This window comes from Gigantopelta aegis, chromosome 1, assembly GCF_016097555.1.
Source record: "Gigantopelta aegis isolate Gae_Host chromosome 1, Gae_host_genome, whole genome shotgun sequence".
Classification (NCBI taxonomy): domain Eukaryota; kingdom Metazoa; phylum Mollusca; class Gastropoda; order Neomphalida; family Peltospiridae; genus Gigantopelta; species Gigantopelta aegis.
In genome coordinates this window covers 21,083,091-21,105,958 of record NC_054699.1, presented here as the reverse complement: position 1 = coordinate 21,105,958, position 22,868 = coordinate 21,083,091, and the positions used below count along the sequence as shown (strand labels likewise).

General features: G+C 34.5%; 1 protein-coding gene across 2 annotated transcripts in view; it reads left to right on the top strand.

Moving 5' to 3' along the window:
* Positions 1 to 5,493: 5,493 nt before the first annotated feature.
* The window catches only part of LOC121371983 (transcription factor Dp-1-like), a 29,344-nt gene continuing 11,969 nt past the window's right edge, over positions 5,494 to 22,868 (top strand). For both annotated transcript variants that reach the window (XM_041498229.1, XM_041498221.1), the window contains exons 1-5: positions 5,494 to 5,887; positions 7,468 to 7,583; positions 18,286 to 18,343; positions 19,592 to 19,674; positions 20,497 to 20,621. In XM_041498229.1, the coding sequence (XP_041354163.1) occupies positions 5,839 to 5,887; positions 7,468 to 7,583; positions 18,286 to 18,343; positions 19,592 to 19,674; positions 20,497 to 20,621 (431 nt within the window). In that variant the 5' untranslated portion in view covers positions 5,494 to 5,838. The remainder of the gene's footprint in view (positions 5,888 to 7,467; positions 7,584 to 18,285; positions 18,344 to 19,591; positions 19,675 to 20,496; positions 20,622 to 22,868) is intronic.

The following is a 22,868-nucleotide window of genomic DNA, read 5'->3' as shown; positions in this document are numbered from 1 at the left end:
ACATTCCATAGTTTGCACGTGCATCATGCAATTGCCCCGTACACACGTGTGGGGTGTCATTCTCGATTTTGAAAATTTCCAGGAAGATCGATTAATCACTGTGGAATATTATTTCTGAGAATTTCTGTCAATTTTTTTCATTCTGTTGATCATACAGTTGTTATTGTTTTGTTTTTAATAATTTTTATTGTTTGAATTTGCGATTTACTGATAAAAAAAACGTCAACTTTCAAATTTCACTTCTGACCCCAATCAAGATCTTTGGTGGTCATAAAACCTACTGTAAGACTGAACTACCGGTTATAATGTTTACCCAATTAATTCACTATTATCATATAACCATTCCCCACAGCTAAAATACCTTACAATTTTGGCAATTGTAAATTCTTATTACAGTTCCCCTACTTTTTTTTGAATAGTATATTAATTTAACATGTTATAATATGACACTAGACTAAGTCTTCCATTTTAGAAACAATTCTGTTTGGTTTCTTCAGTGGTGACCATCATTAATGGGATTTTGTGTTGAATTTGAATGTCCAGTTATCACAGCCAAGATCATATCTCTGCACAATGCAGAGTTCAAGGGATCTGATGACCAAAAAAAAGATGGAATAATTGCTTAATGACATTTCAGCACATATTCTGGGGAGTGGCAGTCCTCTTAGAAACAAAACATGACTGAATCATAGGAGATGTCAAAACATCTTTTTGATATGGCTTGTACAGAGATATGGTTTTGAATTCATTAATGGTTTGTCATTCAGACATATGTTAATTCCATTCTAAAGAGTGGAGTTTTTTTCACACTATGCCTTGAACAATTTTTATACTGTAAATTACTATGTTTGTTTTTTCATTTTAATTTTTACATATTTTTTTACTTCAGAAATGTTATTTTTTCTAGATTTATTACATATAATATTATAATAGTGTATAAATGTTCATTGACTGTAATTAAATAAAGAATAGTAGAAGACATTATGTACATGTCTTGTTTGTTCATAAATGTCTTCCATTATATTATAATATTTATTATAGTATAGCCGCAATTAAAGTTTAGAGCACATTGATTTATTAATCATTGGCTATTGGATGTCAAACATTCAGTAATTGTGACATATTGTCTTAGAGAGAAAACCTGCTACATTTTTTTCATTAGTAGCATGGGATCTTTCATATGCACCATCCCACAGAGAAGATAGCACATACCACAGCCTTTGATAGACCAGTTGTAGTGCACTGGCTGGAATGAGAAATAGCCCAATTGGGCCACTGACAGGGATCGATCCTAGACTGACCGCACATCAAGCAAACTCAGGATAGTTCCTATAATTTATAAAAACTTGTCTAGCGTGAAATCAAGCAGGGGTCACTGACACAACTAGGCTGTGAAACTGGTGGATGGAGAAGGAGGGCTGAGTTGTAATTTTGCAATTATTTTTAACATTTTCACAACAGGAAAGGGCGGATGCAGCATTTTTCTAGTGAGTGGTGCAATGTTTAAAATGGGCACCTACATTATTTAAAAATAGGCCTACACTAACATTATCTACATAAAAATCTTCCACAGAAATATAAACCTGATAAATTAATCACATATGTTCTCCACTAAAAAAACTTTTTAATTTTTTTATTAACAACACCACTAGAGCACACTGATTAATTAATAATTGACTATTGGATGTCAAACATTTGGTAATTCTGACATCATCAGAAAAAAAATAGCTACCTTTTTTCCCAATGCAGGATCTTTTGTATGCACTTTCCTACAGGTCAGGAAAGCACATACCACGGCCTTTGACCAGTTGTGATGCACTAGTTGGAACAAGAAAAACAGATAAATGCTGCTAAAAACTGGATTTTTCAGAGCACTCTGAACTTTAGGGGAGGGGGGTGTACTCCAACACATTCCCATTGTGCCGTTTTTATGGTCAAATTTATCCCCCCCCCTCCTTATACATTGGCCTGTCTTATTAATATACATTGGTTTAACCAGGGTTGAACATCCCCAGTCATCCCCCCACACCTCTTCCATATACATTAGCCTGTCTTACAGGATTTACTCGAATGAAGGTTTGCTAGAGTACCACACACCTGACACCCTAACTGTATAAAATACATTCCCACCTCTGACTTCAACGGTACTGATAAACAAACATTCAAACACTTACCTCTCTTGATATATATATATATATATATATATAGGCCTATATCCACTCAACACTTGTAGAACATATTGCAACAGAAGTTCTGTCAGAACAGCACCGTAGTTAGCAGTAGTCATTAAATTATCTGATAATATTAGATCCATGCACATATTAATTACACATTTAAACTAAATATGATTATAAATGTCAAACAGCGATTATGTTCGCACATTTCTGAAGTTAAACTATATTTATAAAAAAATGTACGTAGTATCGCTTTGACATCAATAATCATATTAATTACAACGTTAAAGCATTGTTGACGTCACATCAAAGGATAGTTGGCGTTTATATGGTAACGTTTTCGGTAATTTTCGTAACCTAACGGAAAATGTCGAAAACGTGTGTGATCTGACGAGAGCAATCACAGATTTAGAGAATACGCAACGAGCCTTTAGCGATAGAACGACAACATCAGTTCACGAGTGCAAGATAAACAGTATTGCCGAGTAGCGAGTTGGGTATTACCTATTTTCAATATTTAAGATTTTTTGGCAGATATTCGAACGATACTGTTGTTGAAAATAAGTTTACAAGTTGAGAACAAGAGACTTATCGCTGATGACGTAAGTTAGTTGTTGACATGACTTGCACCATGGAAACTATTCTCACACCGCACTGTTTATGACGTCAAAATGTATCTAGGGGAAGAAATGAGGTGTTTTCTTTCCCTATAGAAAGATCACTTTTCTTTCCCAACTTCTCTCTGCCCATATTATCAGTAATAAACAACATTTCACTTAAAGTTTTTGGAGGAAAGGAAATGTTTTATTTGTTGGTTGTTGTTTTGGTTTGTTTTGGTGTGTTGGTGTTTTTTGGTGTTTTTTCCAGATCGTAGGTTATAGCAAGCAAAATAGAAGTAAAAGAATCAGATTCCAGACAAGAGCATGCACACGAATGTCATTTCATTGTGACTGTCTTGTGGCTATATTTTGTGTACGAGACGGGGGGGGGGGGGGACTACCCCCCCCCCCCCCCCCCCCGTGTTAAAACCTCAAACTCGAGCAGAAATGATTTAGATATTCGGGGGAAATGTGCTAACGTGAGACCGTTTTACCATGTAGCGTTCGCTTGCGCGGTCGGTTTCGAATCGATCCCTGTCGGTTATTTCTCGTTGCAGCCAGTGCACCACGACTGATATATCAAAGGCCGTAGTATGTGCTATCCTGTCTGTGGGATGGTGCATACAAAAGAACCCTTGCTACTAAAAATGTAGCGGGTTTTCCGAGACTATAGGGCCTATGTCAAAATTACCAGATGTTTGACATCTAGTAGCCGATGATTAATATATTAATGTGCTATAGTGGTGTCGTTTTAATAAAACAAACTTTAAACTTTTTTTGCCGCGTATTTCCAATCATTCTACCCTCAAAATTAGTTGTATTCCATGTAAATATGCGTAGTCGTTCTTTTGCAATCCTATATATAGCTGTTTGGTAGTAATGCTAATATGAATAAATGTTTTTATCCAGATTCGGGCATTTTCGTTTAATTTGGGCAAAAGCCAGCCTGCCCCCTTACAAAAATGGGAGGCCGTACAACTATGCTCGGAGCGCATGCAGCATTTTTCCATGGCGGGGGTATAATAATAATAATAATAATAATAATAAAATGAAGTACTAATGTACATAATTTATTTTAATGCAATGTATTTAGATATTGTGCCAACATCAATACAAAAATTTAGAGGTCACAGCAGGCTTGCAACCGGTAACGTTTTCCAAAGGGGGTGTCACGGAACCCCTGAGAGACCCCCCCCCCCCCCCCACACACACACACACACTGGATCCGCGTCTAGTAATATAGTCATAAATTAAAGTTAAAATTTGTTTTGTTTAACAAAACCACTAGTGCATATTGATTTATTAATCATTGGCTATTGGATGTCAAACATTTGGTAATTTTGACATATAGTTTTAGAGAGGAAACCCACTACAACTGTCCCATTACATCTCAGAACATGTGTATATTAGAGCCCCCAGTGATAAAGCGCTTTCCTCTAGAATCGATCCCCGTCGGTAGACCCTTTGAGCTATTTGTTGTTACAGCCAATGCACCAATGATTGGTATATCAAAGGCCGTGGCATATGCTATCCTGTCTGTGGGATGGTGCATATTAAATATCCCTTACCACTAGCTGAAAAAATGTAGCGGGTTTCCTCTTTAAAACCAGGTCAGAATTAACAAATGTTTGATATCCAATAGCCGATGATTAATAAATCAATGTGCTCTAGCGGTGTCGTTAAACATATCAAACTTTAAGTTTTATTTAAATGATAAATTAGGCTATACCTAGAAGGAGCGATTATTTCTAGTTGGTGTGAAATGTTTCTCATTAGTTTTATATCTACATTGATTCACTAGTAATTACTAAGTAGTTAAATGTTAGGCCGTTTAAACGTTATCGTTTCATTTGACAAATTCCGTTTACAAACTTTTGTCAACGTGACAGCCCTAATTTCAAAAAAGAAATATGCTTTAGACACTATACAGTATGTTGTTCCTTCAAGCGTATCGAAGTACCTATGGTCCTTCCCTTTTTTTTATTATTACTATAGAATTTTCAACAAGTTATTTATTTATGAGCCAATTGTTTTCTAAATTGGATATAAAAATTGGAATTTTTCATTTGTCCAAAACACTTTTACTTTTCTTCTTACGTCAAACCAAACTAAAATTATTTACAACGTGGGGTTTTTTGTGTGTTTTTTTATTGTTTTGTTGGTTGTTTGTCTGGGGGTTTTGGGGGTTTTTTTGGTTGTTTTTTGTGGCGGGGTGGGGGAGGGGGGTGTAGGAGGACGGAACTGTTTCATATATATAAAACATTGACTAATTCTGCTTAGACACCCAAACCTTTTTTAAAATGTAGGCTATAAGTCGCAAAACATATAGTATTATTTTACATAACTCAACGAATTCGACGCGTCTAAATTACAACTAGCATAATTGTTGAACTGCCCCTGACTACAATATTACATTCATTAACACAAAATAATAAAATGATGTCAAATTATAATATTGTATTAAAATAAGCATTATTTTAGTAAGTGGTGGATGAATATACTTAATTCATAAACAAGCATTTACTGAATATACATTTTGCTTTCTCGGTTGATAGTTAAAGACTCATAAATGTAGTTCAGTTCCTGAAAGGAAATGGGAATATTGCTTTTGTTTGTGGCCTGAAATTAACTTTGACCTTTCTTTACCTAACACGCACGCGCACCCCCTAACCACGTGGGTATTACGACCAATGAACATAGAAGAATGGCGGACGCCGCCAAGATCGTTTTGTTAAGAATGAGTGGTTAAGCTAAAATATGCTGATGATCGATGAATATTTAGCCTAATTATGGCTTTTAATTGGGGACATCGAACACCGGAAGGGATGCTTTGTTGATCTTATTACTTATTGGTTATTTTTATGGCGTTTAATATGGCATTCTTTGGGTAGGAAACGGATATCAAGTGATGATCAGTCGCCATTTTGTTGAAATTCCATGTTGGAAGAATTTCTATTTTTGTTATAAGTAATTGGTGATCGTGCCACGGTGTAGAAAGTACTTTTAAAAGTACATCTCACCCCAAGATTATCTAGGATCACATCTGGATTGCCGATCGTTAAGACATGACATCTAATCCTAACACGACGTTGGCGAGCCTTTGGGTCGATGAGGGTAAACTTCTCATTTCTAAATCTTAAAAAAAGTTTGTTTTGCTGTAACAACATGTCGATGGTCATAATCTGTTTATCTGGAATTAGTAGTAATTACCAAGTGAGGTGTACACTTGACAGTTATGCTTAATCAGAGTACTCAACACAATGTAATTAACTGATTGATTTAATTCTTCATTTTCTTGTGGTGCTGTTTTTAATGAGTGTTGATCACTTTCCATTTTTGTTTTGTGTCCAGTCATTTGTACCATCATACTTGTACCACTATACAAACTAGCTTATACTCCTTAATACAACAGGTTGATTATTTTATGCTCAAACTTGTATGTACGAAAGGTAATTGTGCTCTGTACAAGTGCATTTTTAGTTTGCTCTATGAATATAAATTCCATTTAAAAGTTAACTATTGAATTCCCCATGAATATTTAAAGTTTTCTTTTTAGTACCAGTCTTTCGTTTGTTCCCATGGAATAACATTTACCAATTTGCACACCAAGATAGAATGATTTTTTAAAAACTTATTATTTTATAAGTTGACCAAATCATGCTGGGATTGTATACATTTTAGATGATGGTGCAGTGTTTATTAGTAAGCAGTAAGCATCAATGTTCCTTGACACAATGTTGCCACCTACTTTTCATGCTTAAAATTGAGAATATGTTTTACTCAATTGAAAAAAAAAATTGCTGTGTGTGTAAGTGTCCACTAATGGCAATTTTGAGCCTCTCTAAGGCAGTTGTTTTAAAAAGAAGTGACGATTACAGCACATAAACAACACAGAAGGGTTATTTTGCTGTATGAAGTCTAAATCAAATGTACAGAATTTTGTATACATTTTCAGTGAATGTTTTGTTTTCAAAATGATTAGTGATATTTTTTGTCAAGTGAATATTGACTAGCAACTACTGCAGTATTTTAAGATTGTGTATCGATCTCTGAATCATGTGTAGCGAATCGCGATGCAATAACAAATGATACTGCACAAAATGTTCCCTGATTTTGCCATCGTTGAGGAGCTTTATTGATAGTAATTTTTATCATCGGCACAAAAGTGCCGTCAGTGATGCCCATGATCTATGGTAGTTTATATCTCAACTATGGGAATCGCTGTCTTTGCCGTCACTAAGTTTGAGCCCTACAATTGATATGGCTGCTTTCTTCTTTTTTTAAACATTGTGTCAAAAAATAATAAATGCACTAGGGGTGTGAACATTAAAGAATTGTTTAGCGATCTTTGAAATAGGCCTCTGGATTTTAAATGTTATGGGAAAGACTTTCGAAAGCATTAAAACTGTTTAATAATAATAGTGGATTATGTTAGATGATGATGGGTCACGGACAAATCGTTTATGTGATTTTACTGACACTACTAGAAATGATTGTTTCCATAAAATCAAGAGTTGTGTAAAACTTATATAAATGAATCACAACACAATAATGAACAAAGTGTTCCTTAAAGTTCGATTTTTAGCAAAACTAATTATTTCACCTCACTTTTTACTTCAGCCATGTTTATATACTAAAAATAATAAGCAATGTAGTTAGTAAATTGTATATAACATATTTTTGTTTGTTTTTAGGGCAAGGAAGTCCAGTACGAATAGTGACACCCACAAAGTCTGCCAATGGTAACGAACTTCGAGATGATATCTTCAAGTTTTATAAGAGTACTGGCTTGGAGAATTTGGCAAAAGAGGTGAGATTTTTGTAGCTCTAGTCTATTCGTTTGATCAAAGAACTACCTTATTCTAAGGTCATCCAATAAAATAAATAAATAACCCCACCTTAATTTTTATTTTATTACTTTTCCGAAATACAATAATAAAAATAATTAATAACAAAGATTAAAATAGACACTGCCATACTTAGGACTGGAGCGCAGGCATCGAAATAAGTCGAACGGTTGTTCAGGTTACCACATGTAAGAAAAGTCGAGAACGGTGTTTCGTTTTCGACAAAAATTTCAACGTTTCCTTTCCAGACGTAAACCAGGCAGTGCATTCCAGACTTCGCATTTAATTTTTTCGTAAGGAATTGCATTAATGTTCGCCCACACTTGAGGTTGCAAACCATTAGGCCCCGTATCCATAGACTGTTCCCTTGTTCTGTGTTCGCTTGTGACCTTGTGACGCGCCACAAAGACAATGAACCTTTGTTTTGCTTAGTGGCAATTCCCATAGGTTGAACCCGGGGAACATGTGGCCTTGTGCACAGCACGTGTGACCTACTGACCGGGAACACGGGGAATGAAAAGGTTCTCTTTTTTTTCATATGCCACAAGAGCGTACAAGCTTTTTTGGTGTTAATAGTCATGTGAAGCTATTCTCAATATGAGTGAAGCTGAATTTATTGAGGAGATGAGAGGACATGAGCTGCTGTAGGACCCTAAAAATAAGGATTACCATGACAAACACCAGTAGTTTGGTTCATCCTTTATATGTAAAAAAAATAATTTTTGCATTAAAAGCTTTTGTGATTTCCTTGATTTCCATTCTGTTCAACGTTTGTTTTATAAGATAATCAATTGGTGATAAGTAGAATAAATCAGTAGTGCACATGCCACAGGTAACATGCTATGGAGATAGAGGATACAAGGCCAGATCACAAGTTCACAAGGGAACAGTTTATGGATACGGGGCCTTCTAGTCATTCTGCATTTAAGTAGCATCCACTAGATGAATTTACTTCCGCATGTCGCTTTCTCGTACGAAATTGCACCGGTGTTCATGCGCAGCTATGCAGTTGCAAGCAATTTCGGCAATCTGCGTTTAAGTAGCGCCCACTAGATAAATTTACTTCCAGATGTTTGCACGCACCGATGCAATTTCAGAACGTCTGCGTTAAAAGTAGTAGTAACAGGAATTCAATTCTAACTTTCATATAGTAACTAAGTTGTGTTGTGGTAACCTATAGGTTACCAGGCTATATTTTGTGGTAATCTGTAAATGGGTTACCAGACACAATGCTTATTTCGATGTCTGGGAGTAATTAATTTATTGATTATTCTGATTGGAATAAACAATTACTGATCTGTTCAGGCATCGAAATAGTCGAGAACGGTCATTCAGGTTACTGGGAGGTTACTGCATGTAAGAAAAGTTGAAAATTTCAACGAACAGTATCGTTTCCGAACATAAACCAGACAATGCATTCCGAACTTCCTCGTTTCATTTTCTTGTAAGGAATTGCATCAATGTTCACACACACTTGTGCAATTGCAAGCAATTGTAGTCATTCCGCGTTTAAGCAGCATCCACTAGATTAATTTAATTCTGTGTTTTATTTTCTCGTATGAAATTGCACCAATGTTCGTGCACACTTGTGCAATTGCGAGCAATTTCAGAAATCTGCGTTTAAGCAGCACCCACTAGATAAATTTACTTCTGGATTTCTTTTCTCACACCTATGTTCGTGCGCACCAATACAATTTTAGAAAGTCCGCATTAAAAGTAGTAGTAACAGCAATTCAATTCTAACTTTCATATAGTTGTGTTAGCCTGTAGGTTACCAGGCTATATTTTGTGGTAACCTGTAATTAATTATCAATTATCAAAACACAAATGTTTGTAATTCAGGCCTCTGAAATTGCAAAAACTATCATTTTGTTCGCGCGTTTCTCGCTGGAATTTAATGCTGCATAACCTATTTTTTGTTCATGCAACATTTGGAGCACCATTTACGTGGATATAATGGGTCAAGCAAAAAGGAAATCGGTTACCCGGATTTATTTCTGCATAATGGATGAATGGGTCACGCATATTTTTAATACTGAGAGGCCTGGTAATTGGTCATTATATAAATTCATATATGAACTTTATTTCAGGTATTTATAAAATATTTGAGTGAATATATGTCAGTAAAAATTATAAACTGTACCCACTCAACATGGTTTTTGTCAAAAATTAATTCAGTAGTCTAAAGGTTAAACTCATGTTTTCTGTGCAGTGTATGTTGGTTCCTTTTTTTTTTTTTTAAAGCTTATTTTCGTCTTGTAAGACTGTTTTTCATTTCTCAGTGACATCCAGTTGTGTCCGTGGTTTTTTCAGTAGGACTGATGTTTTTTTTGTTTTTTTTTAAATTTAATTTATCAAAAGTTGCAGATATGATCTTTTTCAGATTTATTAGAAAACCAAACATTGTTTTGTTACATTTTAGTATATTCCCTGTTAAGTGATAATGGAGTGGTGCATTTATTTAAGTGAATATGACGAAATCTCAAGTCATCGGAACAGGCTTTGCTAGTCTCATTATAAGCATACAGTGGTCCATTTTGTTACTATGCTTTTCATCTTGGATGCTGTAGGCTAGTTTAACGGCTCTTCCTGAACCGGAACACTGAAAAGTTTGGTTAACACTAGGGGTGGGACGATTATTCGATGTTACCGAAAATCGCAGTTTTAGGCTCACGGTTTGGTGCACCGTTTCCCAATTTGCAAACTGGCTCATTTCGATATTTTGTTTTTAAATGGTACATGTATAAAGGTTTCCACGCCTTGCTGGTAATCTGAGGTATCTTGGCATATTAAATTCAAAAACATATGTAGGTCCATCCTTTATTTTCCGGTGGACCGTTAAAAATTGTACCTAATTTCCTTCATACAAAATTCACACTCTTTCCATTTGGCGTTAATCCTACAGGAAATTCCAAATTCCATAACCACCCTCCGCCTGTTACCGACCCCGGTTGGGCTGCTGGTGTTCCCTCTCCACCCCACCCTTTCGTGTCCTGGGCAGAGAAGCCAGCCGAAGCTGGCACCTGTGTCCAAGACAGGCATGTGCTACAAATGCTTGTTCTGAATGTGCATGTTAAAACCTATGACCTGACCTGACCTGCTGGTGATCCCAATGGCCCGTAAAGTATTTCAGCCAATCACAGCATTCGATTCCCTTAAACCTGACATGTTTGCATGGGCGATAGGTGCAGTTCGGATTCTGCACAGAACCCGCAAGTTTCTTACCGGGACTGTAAAAAAATTTAACCTCCCAAAATAGGGACTGACCTCAGTGATTAATCTGACAAGAGAATAAACATTTTAAGTATGTTTCGTCCCAGTTGTCAAAATTGAAAAGAGTAAAGACATGTTAACTTCAAGAATTATAAAATGGTCCCAATTACCATCATATTAATTGTTGTTAATTGATTGGGGTTTTTCACTTTCAGTACATATTATTTTTATTTTATTTTTTATAAAATAAAAATAATAACTAGTTAAATAATTCACTATTATATATTATGTGCATGTACTTGTGCTTGCTTATCTGGGGTTTTATTTTATTTTTTATCAGTGATACCTTTTTATGTAACTAGTTTTGAGTTAAATAATCAACAGTTGGCCTACATATATATTATGTATAAATGTGCTTATATCAAGTAATCCATACTTTAAAAAAGATATATATAATTCTCATGAAAAATAATATGAAAAAAACTTATCAAAGATTTGACATTATCAAAATAATCATAAACATTTCAGAAATATGTCTCGACATACATCTTTCTTGTAGACTTCTATGTGTACATGACACACATATATTATGTACGCCAGAATGCATCTAAAGACAACTGAATTTAAAAAAAAATAAAATACAGGAGAGACTTATCCCTAGCATTCTCATCCTCAAATTATTTTGCCAACCCTCTGAACTCAAATCCTGGGAGACATATTGTCCCAGTATCCCAGACCCAACATGATAACATGGCGACTATTTGTAAAAAGTAGTAGCCAACTGACGAGTAAAAATTGTTGGGCCTAGTAAGCATAAACAACTTGAACGTGCCTATAAAATCATCAGTTATTAATATCTTAGTAATTAGTTTAACAGGATTTTTAAACTCCTGCAATTAAGAAAATGTAGGATAGAAGCAATTTTTCCATTAACATGTTTGCAACTCTGAATTATAAGTAAATTTGAATGCTGAGTTTGTTATTTGTTTTGTTTGCCAATATGCTTTAAGATTTATTTATATCAGTGGCGTTCTTTGTTGATTAAAAGTCACATATCAGTGGCATTCTTTGTTGATTAAAAGTCACGCGAATGGGGTTGCAAGGGGATGACAATTTATCATATACAACGTAGTCAGTCCACAGTGACGTGTCAGTTCAATCTTTATATTTTAATTATATTACAAAGTGTCGGAATATATTTAATGTGATATAGAATTAAAATAATTTTCTTTAATAACGGCATAATTTCTGTTAGGAAATGTGTACAGTTGGTACAGTTTTTTGTTTTTGTTTTGTTTTTGGATTAGGCCACTTGGCACCGGAATAGAGTAGCATATTTTGCCAATATAAATGATGGAGAAATTTTGATTAAACTATCGGAACGATCTCTCTCTATATATGTATATCTATAAATATCTTATCATCAATCTGACCATAACACTTACGGTGACTTGTAGGAGTATATATTGAACATTTTACTGAAAATAAAACACCCGTAATGCACCATGGCCACAGTTCAATGATATATATGCTGTCACCCCCTTGCAACCCAGTGGTCCCTGCCATGCACATGCTATGAACAGTCAACAGAGTTCAATATCCTAGTTGATACTTGCTTAATGCTGATAATTTATATGTATTTTTCATCATGCCTGATTGCACTGAGATTCAGATACTTAGTAATATTGATGCAGTTACTGTTTTAATAGTTACTTTTAATCTGTTTTAAGTTCACGAAGTATATTTTATTTTTAACAATAAGGATAAAATACATCTTGGGAGCGGGGAAATCCAATACAGTCAATGGCAAAAAAAAATTCTGCAAAGAATGAAAAATTCTGCAGAAATCTCCATGGCATTGCCGATAGCTGTGAGTAATTGCAGGGGTTGTAATATTACTCCGCCAAACTCTGGCTTAGATCGTCTGAATTGGTTATAGATGCATTTATTTTGAGACTTTTTTTCTTTTCTTCACCCAAGCATGTGCGGTATGATATGTACAGGTTTAGCTGATGATATGGTAAAGTGATTGTGAGTTGGACAATAATGTCTGTCTGTATCTTTGGTGCATTAACCGATTACTGTACAATAGCTAGTGTTCCTTAGACTTCATGTTGTGTATATTATTTTAAATAAGCACTTCATAATTTTATTAGCAGCAGAAAATGACTCGGAATTATCATACATTGTACAAAACCCCCACAATTATTATAAAGTATTAGAGCAACAGTATTAGTATCCAGCCAGTGCATTCCCATATTCCATTTAACCGAACAGTACATAGATTTTCTCATTCACAGTTAAGTAAACAATCTTTCTTCCAAAAATGCTATATAGCAGACAGAAAACATAAGTAAATGTTCATAACTTCTGAGTTGAGTTTTATCTTGGTTAATTAGAAAGTGGGTCATCTGGTCAATTATTGCACACTGGTCAATTATTGCACACTGTTATTACAGCACTCAAATCATGTTATAACTTGGGTATAATAAACAAACCTTGGCAGGGTTTCTGCCAGAGGGTAAAACAGGTATGCCGTCATACCCAAATTTGTTAGCAGATTTTATTATTTTAAGTTAACCTTTTGACAAATTTAATGATTCTTATCATTACTATATGATTTTCTTAACCCTAACCCTAAACTCAGACTCTGTTACAGTCTCAAGTCTAGACTCTAAAAGTTTTATAAGCACCAGGCCTGAACTTATGATGTACTTTCATTTTGCGTAAATTGTTCCAATTCTGTTGCTGAGCTATTGCTAATTTCCTTTCCTACCTTGTTCAGTTTTGTGGCTCTTATCTCAGATTAATTTCCACGGGCATAGGAAGGTGCCAAAAAGTGGGGGGACACACACATATTTATATATATAAATACATGTATCAATATATAAAAAACATCCCTGTTCCCACAAAGTGTGTGTGGGGGGGGGGGGGGTATGCCACCTTGCCCATCCCTCTACCCCCGCTTCCTATGCAGGGCTCGCGCTGTCGGCAGCCAAATTAGCCATTGGCTAATTTTTACAAAAAATGGCTAATAAAATTTGCAAGTGGCTAAAATTTTGGCTAAGCCATTTTCTGTCTTCTGATGTGAACAAACGGTTACATAATCAATCCGACACCTCAAACATAATAATAATACCAAATATTCAATTAGTGTAATAATGATCTCGCGACCGGTAACAAGAAACGGTGTCATGCAGAATTCAGTGTAGGCCTTATAATGTTCGCTTATTTTAATAATAACGGTTATTAATTTTAACGGTATGCATTCAAGATGTATGACAGCAATGTCTGGAAGATCCATAACTTGATATTTTTACTTTGAACCAAAGTAATAAAAACAGACCGACAATGCGTGTCAATTTGAATACACATGCTAGTTCAGGGCCGAAAGACATGTAGGCTATCTCAAGGTCTGAGTTTAGCCAGACCGAGCGAAAACAAAATGTTCGGTAGACTGGTTTGTGCGCTTCACGTTAAACCAAATGGACACGACGAACACCAATCGAATAGTTCGCGAACGTTAGGAAGAACGTTCATTGGCTGAACTGAGGACAGCTCTCAGTGCGAAAATACGTCACGCTTCAGAGTCAGCTGACACTCGCGTGTCAAGAGACATCATTGCGGACATTAAACAATACGATTACGCAAAAGTAAATCTTGATGTAAATTTGTAGAAAAACAATAGTTGTTCGCATCAATGAATACCTAACTGCAGTTTTTGTTTATTCCTTTGACAGGCTTTGTCTTTGTTAATTTTGTACCCATGGTCAAGAGCACGCATGCAGATCGCGATCGCGGGAAATGAACATACAGTATTTATACAAATTGTAGTTAAATGTACACTGAATAAAATTAATTTACAATAATCATATTTGTTAGATAATTTTAGATATAAGACTGTGAGGTGACATTTAAACTTTTTTTTTTTTTTTTTTTTTTTTTTTTAATACAAATGGAGTATACTGTGAACTCGGCATTCTTACCCGAGGTATTTTGCAAGCAGAAATCACAATAAGCATTTAACACGACGCTGAAATCAACAGCAACATCATGGCACAAATTATGAAATTGTTTGAGGTGGGGGAACTGATGGGTCACTTAAAAAAAAAAAAAAAAAATTAATTCAAACTAACAAAGATTGCTATTTAAAGAAATAATGTGCTCAATAATAAATGAAAAAAAGCTCTCAAAATTTTATTTGGGAAAAAAGGAAGAAAGAAAAAACGACACCCTCCATAAACATCCACCCACCCCCATATTTCTGTATTTTTGTTAATTTAATGTCATAGGCCTTAGAAGTGGGGGTGGGTGTATGGGGTACTGGCTTCAAACTCTGAAGATAATGCATAACCCCATCCCCACCCCACCCCACTCCCGCTGAAAAATCGAAGTAATATATTAACTGCCCCTACCCCCATTGAGGTTTTGTTATTCCTATTTATTCCAGTTTGTACACAATTAGCTGAAAAAGATACATTTTTATATTCATATATAAATACTCTATACAGTACTGCGTCAAACAAATTTGGCTAAAGCATTTTCAATATGGCTAATAAAAATTCCATTTGGCTAATATTTTGGCTACAGGTATTTTTTGATCCAGGATGAGCCCTGCTATGCCAGTGACTTCAGTGTATATTATCTGAAAGTTTGAGACAGCCAATCTTGTAGATGGGATCCAATAATATGTTGATCAAGTTTAATTTCCAAAAAAATTGAATCTCTTTTACTAACTTAGTTTAAAATGTTTGAACAGTTCCAGCAACAAGTTTTAAATTTAGTTTGTGAATAAAACAGTGGTAGAGACTCATAAAAGTTCTCTTAATTCTTTCCAGATATTTCCTACTTCATTTCGCAGCAACTCAAACTGAAGTAAAAATCCCCCACCCCTCTTAAAATTTTTTTTTTTTTTTTTTAAATTTATGATTGAATTTCAAAAATTATTATTGTGAGCCTGTAAAAACAGATGATAATTGCTGTTTCTGCAACATTCCAAGCTTATCTGCAATGGCTGCTGTGGTACCCACTGTGATAGCAGCATGTTATCTCCTTTCAATAAATCAAACACCTAATAACTGTTCTTTCAAAAGTGAGCACTATCTTTGATTGACACCCACTAGCTGGTGTTGGTGGATTTAAAAATATAAAAAAATTCTTTCTTCATTCATTCATTCATACATTCATGAAACATTCCTTTCTTTTGCATACAGGGTAATAATTAGGATATAATGTTCTTATTGTATAAAGCTAAGTTTTAAGAATGTTATATAATATTTAAATCTTCCAACATGAATAATTATTATATACAAATAAAACGAGTTGTTAAAAAGGGAAAACAGTTTTTTTTTAATTTGTAAAGAAAAAGAAAAAAAAGATTTCTCAGAGCTAAAAGTGAATGAATTTTCTTGCACACACAGAAGACTGATGGTGATAACTGCTGTAATGTTATCTTAGAAACCAAAGCTGTAAATAACACTCAGGAGAGCATGAAAGGATAAACTTTTCCAAACTGATGGGCTTGGGATTTGCACTCCATGGAGTGAAATTGCTTCACTGGATGTTAGGTAACATCGTGAGGAGACTCAGAGATGGCCTTTGTTCCCCTGTGGTGTTTACCTCCTGCCTGTGATGGCATCCTGTGCTGCCTGCTCCAAGCCAAAGCTGGGGAGGCCCTGTCTATTGTTACCTTTTGAACCCTATCAGGTCATTTGTGTGAGGCACAGTAACAAGTGGCTGTGGTGCCTGTATAGCGTGACCCAAATAGGGCGCACATAGCACCTGTCGCTCATTTCAATGATAATAGACAACAAGAATAGCTTGGTTTTGTCAGTCGCCACCTGGACTGGTAAGCCAGACTACACATCAGAAACGTTTTTGCCAGGAAGAACATCACTGTACATTCAATGTCACTGTTGAGTATGATGGTTTTTTAATGTTTTAATGCTAGTTACATTTTTTTTTAATACATGGTTTAAACCTCTTGCCTTATAGAACTTTTTAAATTGTGAATATTAACTTTTAAAAACTTTTATTAATTTTTTTTACAGACTTTAAAGATTAAACATTGCAATGTTTTGGGGTTATCATTTTTTTTTTTTTTTTTTTTTGGCTTACATTTAAATAATTATGATTAAAATAATACATAAAATATTAATGTGTGAATAAATTTATAGTTTAATTCACCTTTTCATTATTTGTTGTTGTGAACTTGTAATATTATTTTTACAGTTCATACCTGTTACAAAAATTCTTTAATTTAATTTTGATAATTAATGATCTTTTGTATTTGATAGTTAAGAACAGATTATTGATAAAAATATATGTGTATAAAACTTACAGTGATGAACTAATGAGTTTAAATTGAACTTTCATTTTATAATTCCCTTATTCATTGGTTATAAATTAATGTTTTTAAGGATTGTATATATTGCTTGATTATATTTAATAGGGAAATTGTTTAAATTGTGATTATTTGCTTCACTTACATAAATTAGGGTTGTTATGCATACTAGGAATCCTGGGTCCAGGCCCGGAATGTCCTGGAAAAAGCATTAAATTTTATGGTCCTGGAAATTTAGGCCAAAAATTTGGTGGTTTATTATTATTATTTTTTATTTTTTATTTTTTTTGCATCTTTACTTTGTTGTCCTCATAACCTGTCTAAATTCAGACAACACTTTGTTATACAAATATTCATTGATTGAACATTTCATGTCCTGAAATTTTTATTTTTTAAATTCTGGAAGTAGTATTAAAAAAAATAATTCAAGTGTAAGAACCCTGTTTAAAATTAATGCCCTTCCCTTGGAGACAGTATTTTATCGATCAAGACTTCTGATCGTTCCAGCATTCAGTATATTCAGGCTTAAGGTTAGTGATAGTATTAGCATGCTGGAACATTCACAAGTCTTTCCATTTCTAATGTTTATAGTACAATAAATATTGTTTAAACCATCTTCCACCCAGATAAATCAACAGGATACATCAAGCAGCAAACATGATATGTATTATAAATATATGTAATTGTTAGGACTTTTTTCTTAAATTATGTGTATAGCTTTACCATGTACCATTACAGATCAAGTTTAACTTTCACAGCAATTTACCCATTTTTCACAAAGTTATGGCCCTTGAACTTAGGAAATACAAAAAAAAATTGAGCCCTGTAACAGAACTCAGAATGTTTGTTACCTTTAGCTTAATTTATTAACATGTTACATTAATATCTTCATATGCTTCAGATTGCTCCAAAGTTGTTTAAGTAATTGCTGTGCCCCAAATTAGAATGCAAGTATTTCAGGGTATCTACATTTATATATATGGGAATGCTTACGAATTTACGGTAACACGGCTAAAAGATATATAGAGTGCATACATGGGCCTAAATCAGATGGATCAAAACCAATATTTGTCCATCAATTCATTAATTATTTTTTTTATTTTTTTCAGGCAGGAATAATTGATGCTAATGGTGATTTGAAAGGATTCAAAGAACAGACAGGAAAATGTATTTTATTTCTCTTATTAACATTGAGTTAGCACAGTATTTGAGTAATTTAAGATAAAGGAAGGACTTTCCTTTGGCAATGTCACTAACCCTAACCCTAACTCTTATGATAAGTATTTATAATGTTCTTTATAGGTGACAGTGCCAAAGGAAAGTCCTATTCAAGATAAAATCATTCAAGACAGGTTTTTCTTCTGTAAAGGCAACCTGTCCTTGAGATATTTTACATGGGAACACTTCATATAACAGTCAAGTTCCAGCCAGTGCACCACGACTAGTATATCAAAGGCAGTAGTATGTACTATCCTGTTTGTGGGATGGTGCACATTAAAAATCCCTTGCTACTAATGGGGAAAATGCAGTGGGTTTCCTCTCTAAGACTGTATGTCAAAATTACCAAATGTTTAACATCCAATAGCCTATTATTAATAAATCAATGTGCTCTAGTGGTGTTGTTAAACAAATCAAACTCTAATCTTTAATAATATCACTTTCACCAAGTCTATTTGGTGAACAAATTTGACTATATTTTATACGGATTTGGCAGTAGATATGATAATAGCCAGTTAATTCTTTTCAGCTGTCTTCTGTTTAAGAATTAGAATGAGTGCCCATTACAGAGGCCTAGCTTGGGATTTTCAGGTGGTACGCAAACTTTCGGTGATAGAATAAAATGCTATTGGCTGTAGCCAGTTCCACCCTCACCCCCACCCCCATATATTTTAATGAAAAAAAATTAAATTGTAATCACAGGTGGTACTGGTACGCAGCTGCTTTACTGCGTATATGGAAGCTAGGCACCTGCCATTACCTGAGTTACTTCCCTTGTTTTATCATGGTCTAATAAACATATTTGTAGTTTTATAAACCGGCCTCGATGGTATTGTGGTTAAGCCATCGGACATAAAGCTGGTAGGTACAGGCTTCACATCCCAGTACCGGCTCCCACCCAGAGTGAGTTTTAACGACTCAGTGGGTAGGTGTAAGACCATTACACCCTCTTCTCTTTCACTAACCACTTAACTACTAACCCGCTGTCCTGGACAGACAGCCCAGATAGCTGAGGTGTGTGCCAGGACAGCGTTGAAATGAAATGTAGTTATATAAGATTTGTTACAAATCTGATCATAGTGATAAATTGTGTACTGGGCGATACTGAACATTAGAGTTTGATCTTTGGATATTTGACATTTTTGTTTATATTGCTTATTTGGTGTCTAGTAATAATAATACAATTGTTTATTTTAGCAATTCATCTTGTGGCTGTGCCAATCACGAATTCACCACAAAAAATGTCACCGCAACTTTTGCCCAAGACCCAGAACTATCAGGTTTGTATTTCTGATAGATATCAGGGCTTCTAGAATACGGTAGTCTGACACCCATGACTTTAGATAAAAAAAAATTTCATCAGACTACAACCCCTACATTTAAAAAAAATTCCACAGCAAAAAACAACAACATGCCATTGAAAAAAACAACCCTAAATCTAGTTCAAGACAAAAAAGTGCATTGAAAAATTAAAAACTGCATAGCATTGTTGATTGCTGTGGGCAATATGTTGCAGGGGTTGGACTAGTAAATTTCTCTGACCTAGCACGATTGGCTAGTAAATTATGTATAAAAAAAATAATAAACCCCCACCCCCACCCCACCCCTGAAAAAAATCCCTTGTGAAATGCAATCATTTTTCTTTACAAAGTTCATATATTAAAGCAACATGCATGTGTTTAGGGGGCTGATGATGCATAGACCATAAAAACAATTTGTCATTGATAGCTTCATGAACAGTCTTTTATGTTGATTCATGCTCTATATTTTTTTTATGATTTAAATCTCAAATATGGGTTGGTCTTTTTTTCTCAATGATTGTCACATTAGACTTTAGTGAATGGTTACGATTTAAAAATTTAATTCTGTAGACAAAAGGTATTTAAATGTTAAAAAAAAGTTTAAAAAAAAAGAAAAAAAAGCACCACCACCACACCATCTATAGTCAATTTTTATTGATACGGGTGTATTTAAAAAAAAACTTTTTTAAAAGAATATTGTAATGAAGTATTTGTAGTTTTTGTGTTGAATGATTAAAAAATGCTACATGGTAATCCTTTACAGTTGTATTTAATCAGGTGTTGTTGTTTTTTTTGGTTTAGGGTTCACCTCAGTATATTGCGTCGAGTCCTGCCCGTGGGACCCTCGTACAGATGGACACCTCCCCATGGTCGGCACGGAAACGTCATCCTGAAATCACACTGGAAGCAGAATTTAATAACGACAGGTTGGAGCTTTTATTTTTGGAGTTTTAACTTTGACAAAAAAAATAGAATAAATTTGTGTGTTAAGTGCCCTTAGCATTATTATTTTATTTATTTGTTTACTCTGTTGCATGTAACACTTGCCGTGCTTTGTTACTACTTGTGGATTTCTTTATCAACTGAATTATTTTCACATTTGCTGTAGAAAGATCCTAAAACATTTGTCTAGAAAATCTGTCCTAGCATATAGCAACAACCATCTACATCTGTTTAACAATGTGCAATATATCATTTCACAGATTCGTTTACTAGTCTACTAAAGACATGTTGGAGATTACAGACATTGGATTGCTTATGACCTATATGTCAAATTAAACTGACCACTGAAATAAATGGTAAAAAAATTGTTACAGATGATAAAAAGCACTGTAATATCATTCACCTTAGTTTCGGGGCTTTATAGATTGCATCAAAGTCAAGGCGATAAACATTGTGCCCATCACACCCAAATTAAGTACTTGACAGGCTGACCTCAAAATATTTCACCTCAAAACCAGTGAAATGTTAAGTTTAATTAAATTAAAATAACTTGAAATCTATTTCTAAATATTGACAACTGTCCATCAGCTGTTACTGACAGTACTGAACTAAAAATGACCTTCCTGCACTCGAAAGTCCCTCTTGTGCCTAAATTAGTGAGATCTAAAGCTCTGAGTTTGAATGTATATATATATATATATATATGTGTGTGTGTGGCTGCATGACAAAAGGTGCCACATGGTCCAAAAAAAGAAGAAGGTGTTTTTGAAGGAATAAGATAAAGCACATACTACAGAGCACAATTCTGTTTTAATTATGAAAATCGGATGAAAACTTTCCGAAATTTGAACTTTTTGTACGGACAATTATGATTTTTTCCAAAGGACCATCTTTGAGAAAATGAAGTCCGAAGTTTTACACAAAAAACCTGATTCATTATTGCTTGAAATCTTCATTAATAATAATAATATATGCCAACCAAGTTATTCTGTACTCTGTAACCATGTAATATTTGTTTTAACAGTATATGCCATTGACAAGAATTTATATTGATCCTCCATTATACATCCTCCCCCCTTTATTAAAAAAAAAAAAAAAAAAAAAATGCACAATAGTATCCACCATCAATAAAATGAGAAACTATCAGTGCTCACACCAAATATGAATGCTATGACTAGACAGGAATATTTAGTCAAACATAAGTCAATAGTTCTCCAGCTTTGAACATACAGTAAGTTCTCACATACCAGGTTGTAACACGGCCAGAGTAATGAGCCCGATGACCACCTCGATTTCAGTAAATAGATTCGTTTGATTCGAAATCCGATTCTGACTCATTCTGATCCCTACTTACAAAGTAGTCCATAATAATGTCTTGTAACACATCGTCAGAAGCAATGTTTCTCATACTGGCATTGATGTTTAATAGCGAATTCAACTGGCGAGCCACCTCAGCTTCCTTTGTCATTACACATGCTGGTCTCACGGGCACCGCCATTTTCTCAATTGATACCGTGAATCGAGCAGGCACTTGTTTTTTTACATCTTCGTCTTGATTTAGCTCGATTTAAATACGTTTCACGTCTCGCATTACAACATACACAGTCTTAGTACTACTTCAAATGCATTTTTACTTCATAAATTGAACAGACGATCGCACGTGTTTCTTATTTTGTAGTTTGGGAAAAAAGTAATTGTTGAATTTTGCCACGGAAATTGTCTCAATGCGCATTACTCCTACGTGACAAATATATCTGCGCACTTGCTATATTTAGAAAGTAGAGTTCACGACCTTTCCAGTGGTATGCAATACTTGGCGTTGAAAAGTCCAAGATTTTATAATAAACTCAGCCAAATAAGTGATTAATTCTTGCGTAATTAAAGACAATTAGAATTTGACAGGCTGTACACAATCACCAAATAACATGTTTTATTGTTTTATTTTAGGAAAAAACTATGTATTAGTATGAAAGTTAAGTTGTTTTAAAAACTGTTTGTGCTAAAAACGATAAAAATATTTTTTTCATGTATTTTATTGTAATTGGCTGTTACGCGATACTACAATGCGCGACATCCGGCACCTTTTGTCGTGCAGCCACACATATATATATATATATACTGTCAAAAAAGAAACGCATAGGTGAAATATTCATGGAATTATTTTTTTAATACAAAGTGGGTTAATTTCGTTATTTATGATCGTATCAGTCAAATTTAACATGAGTATGTGA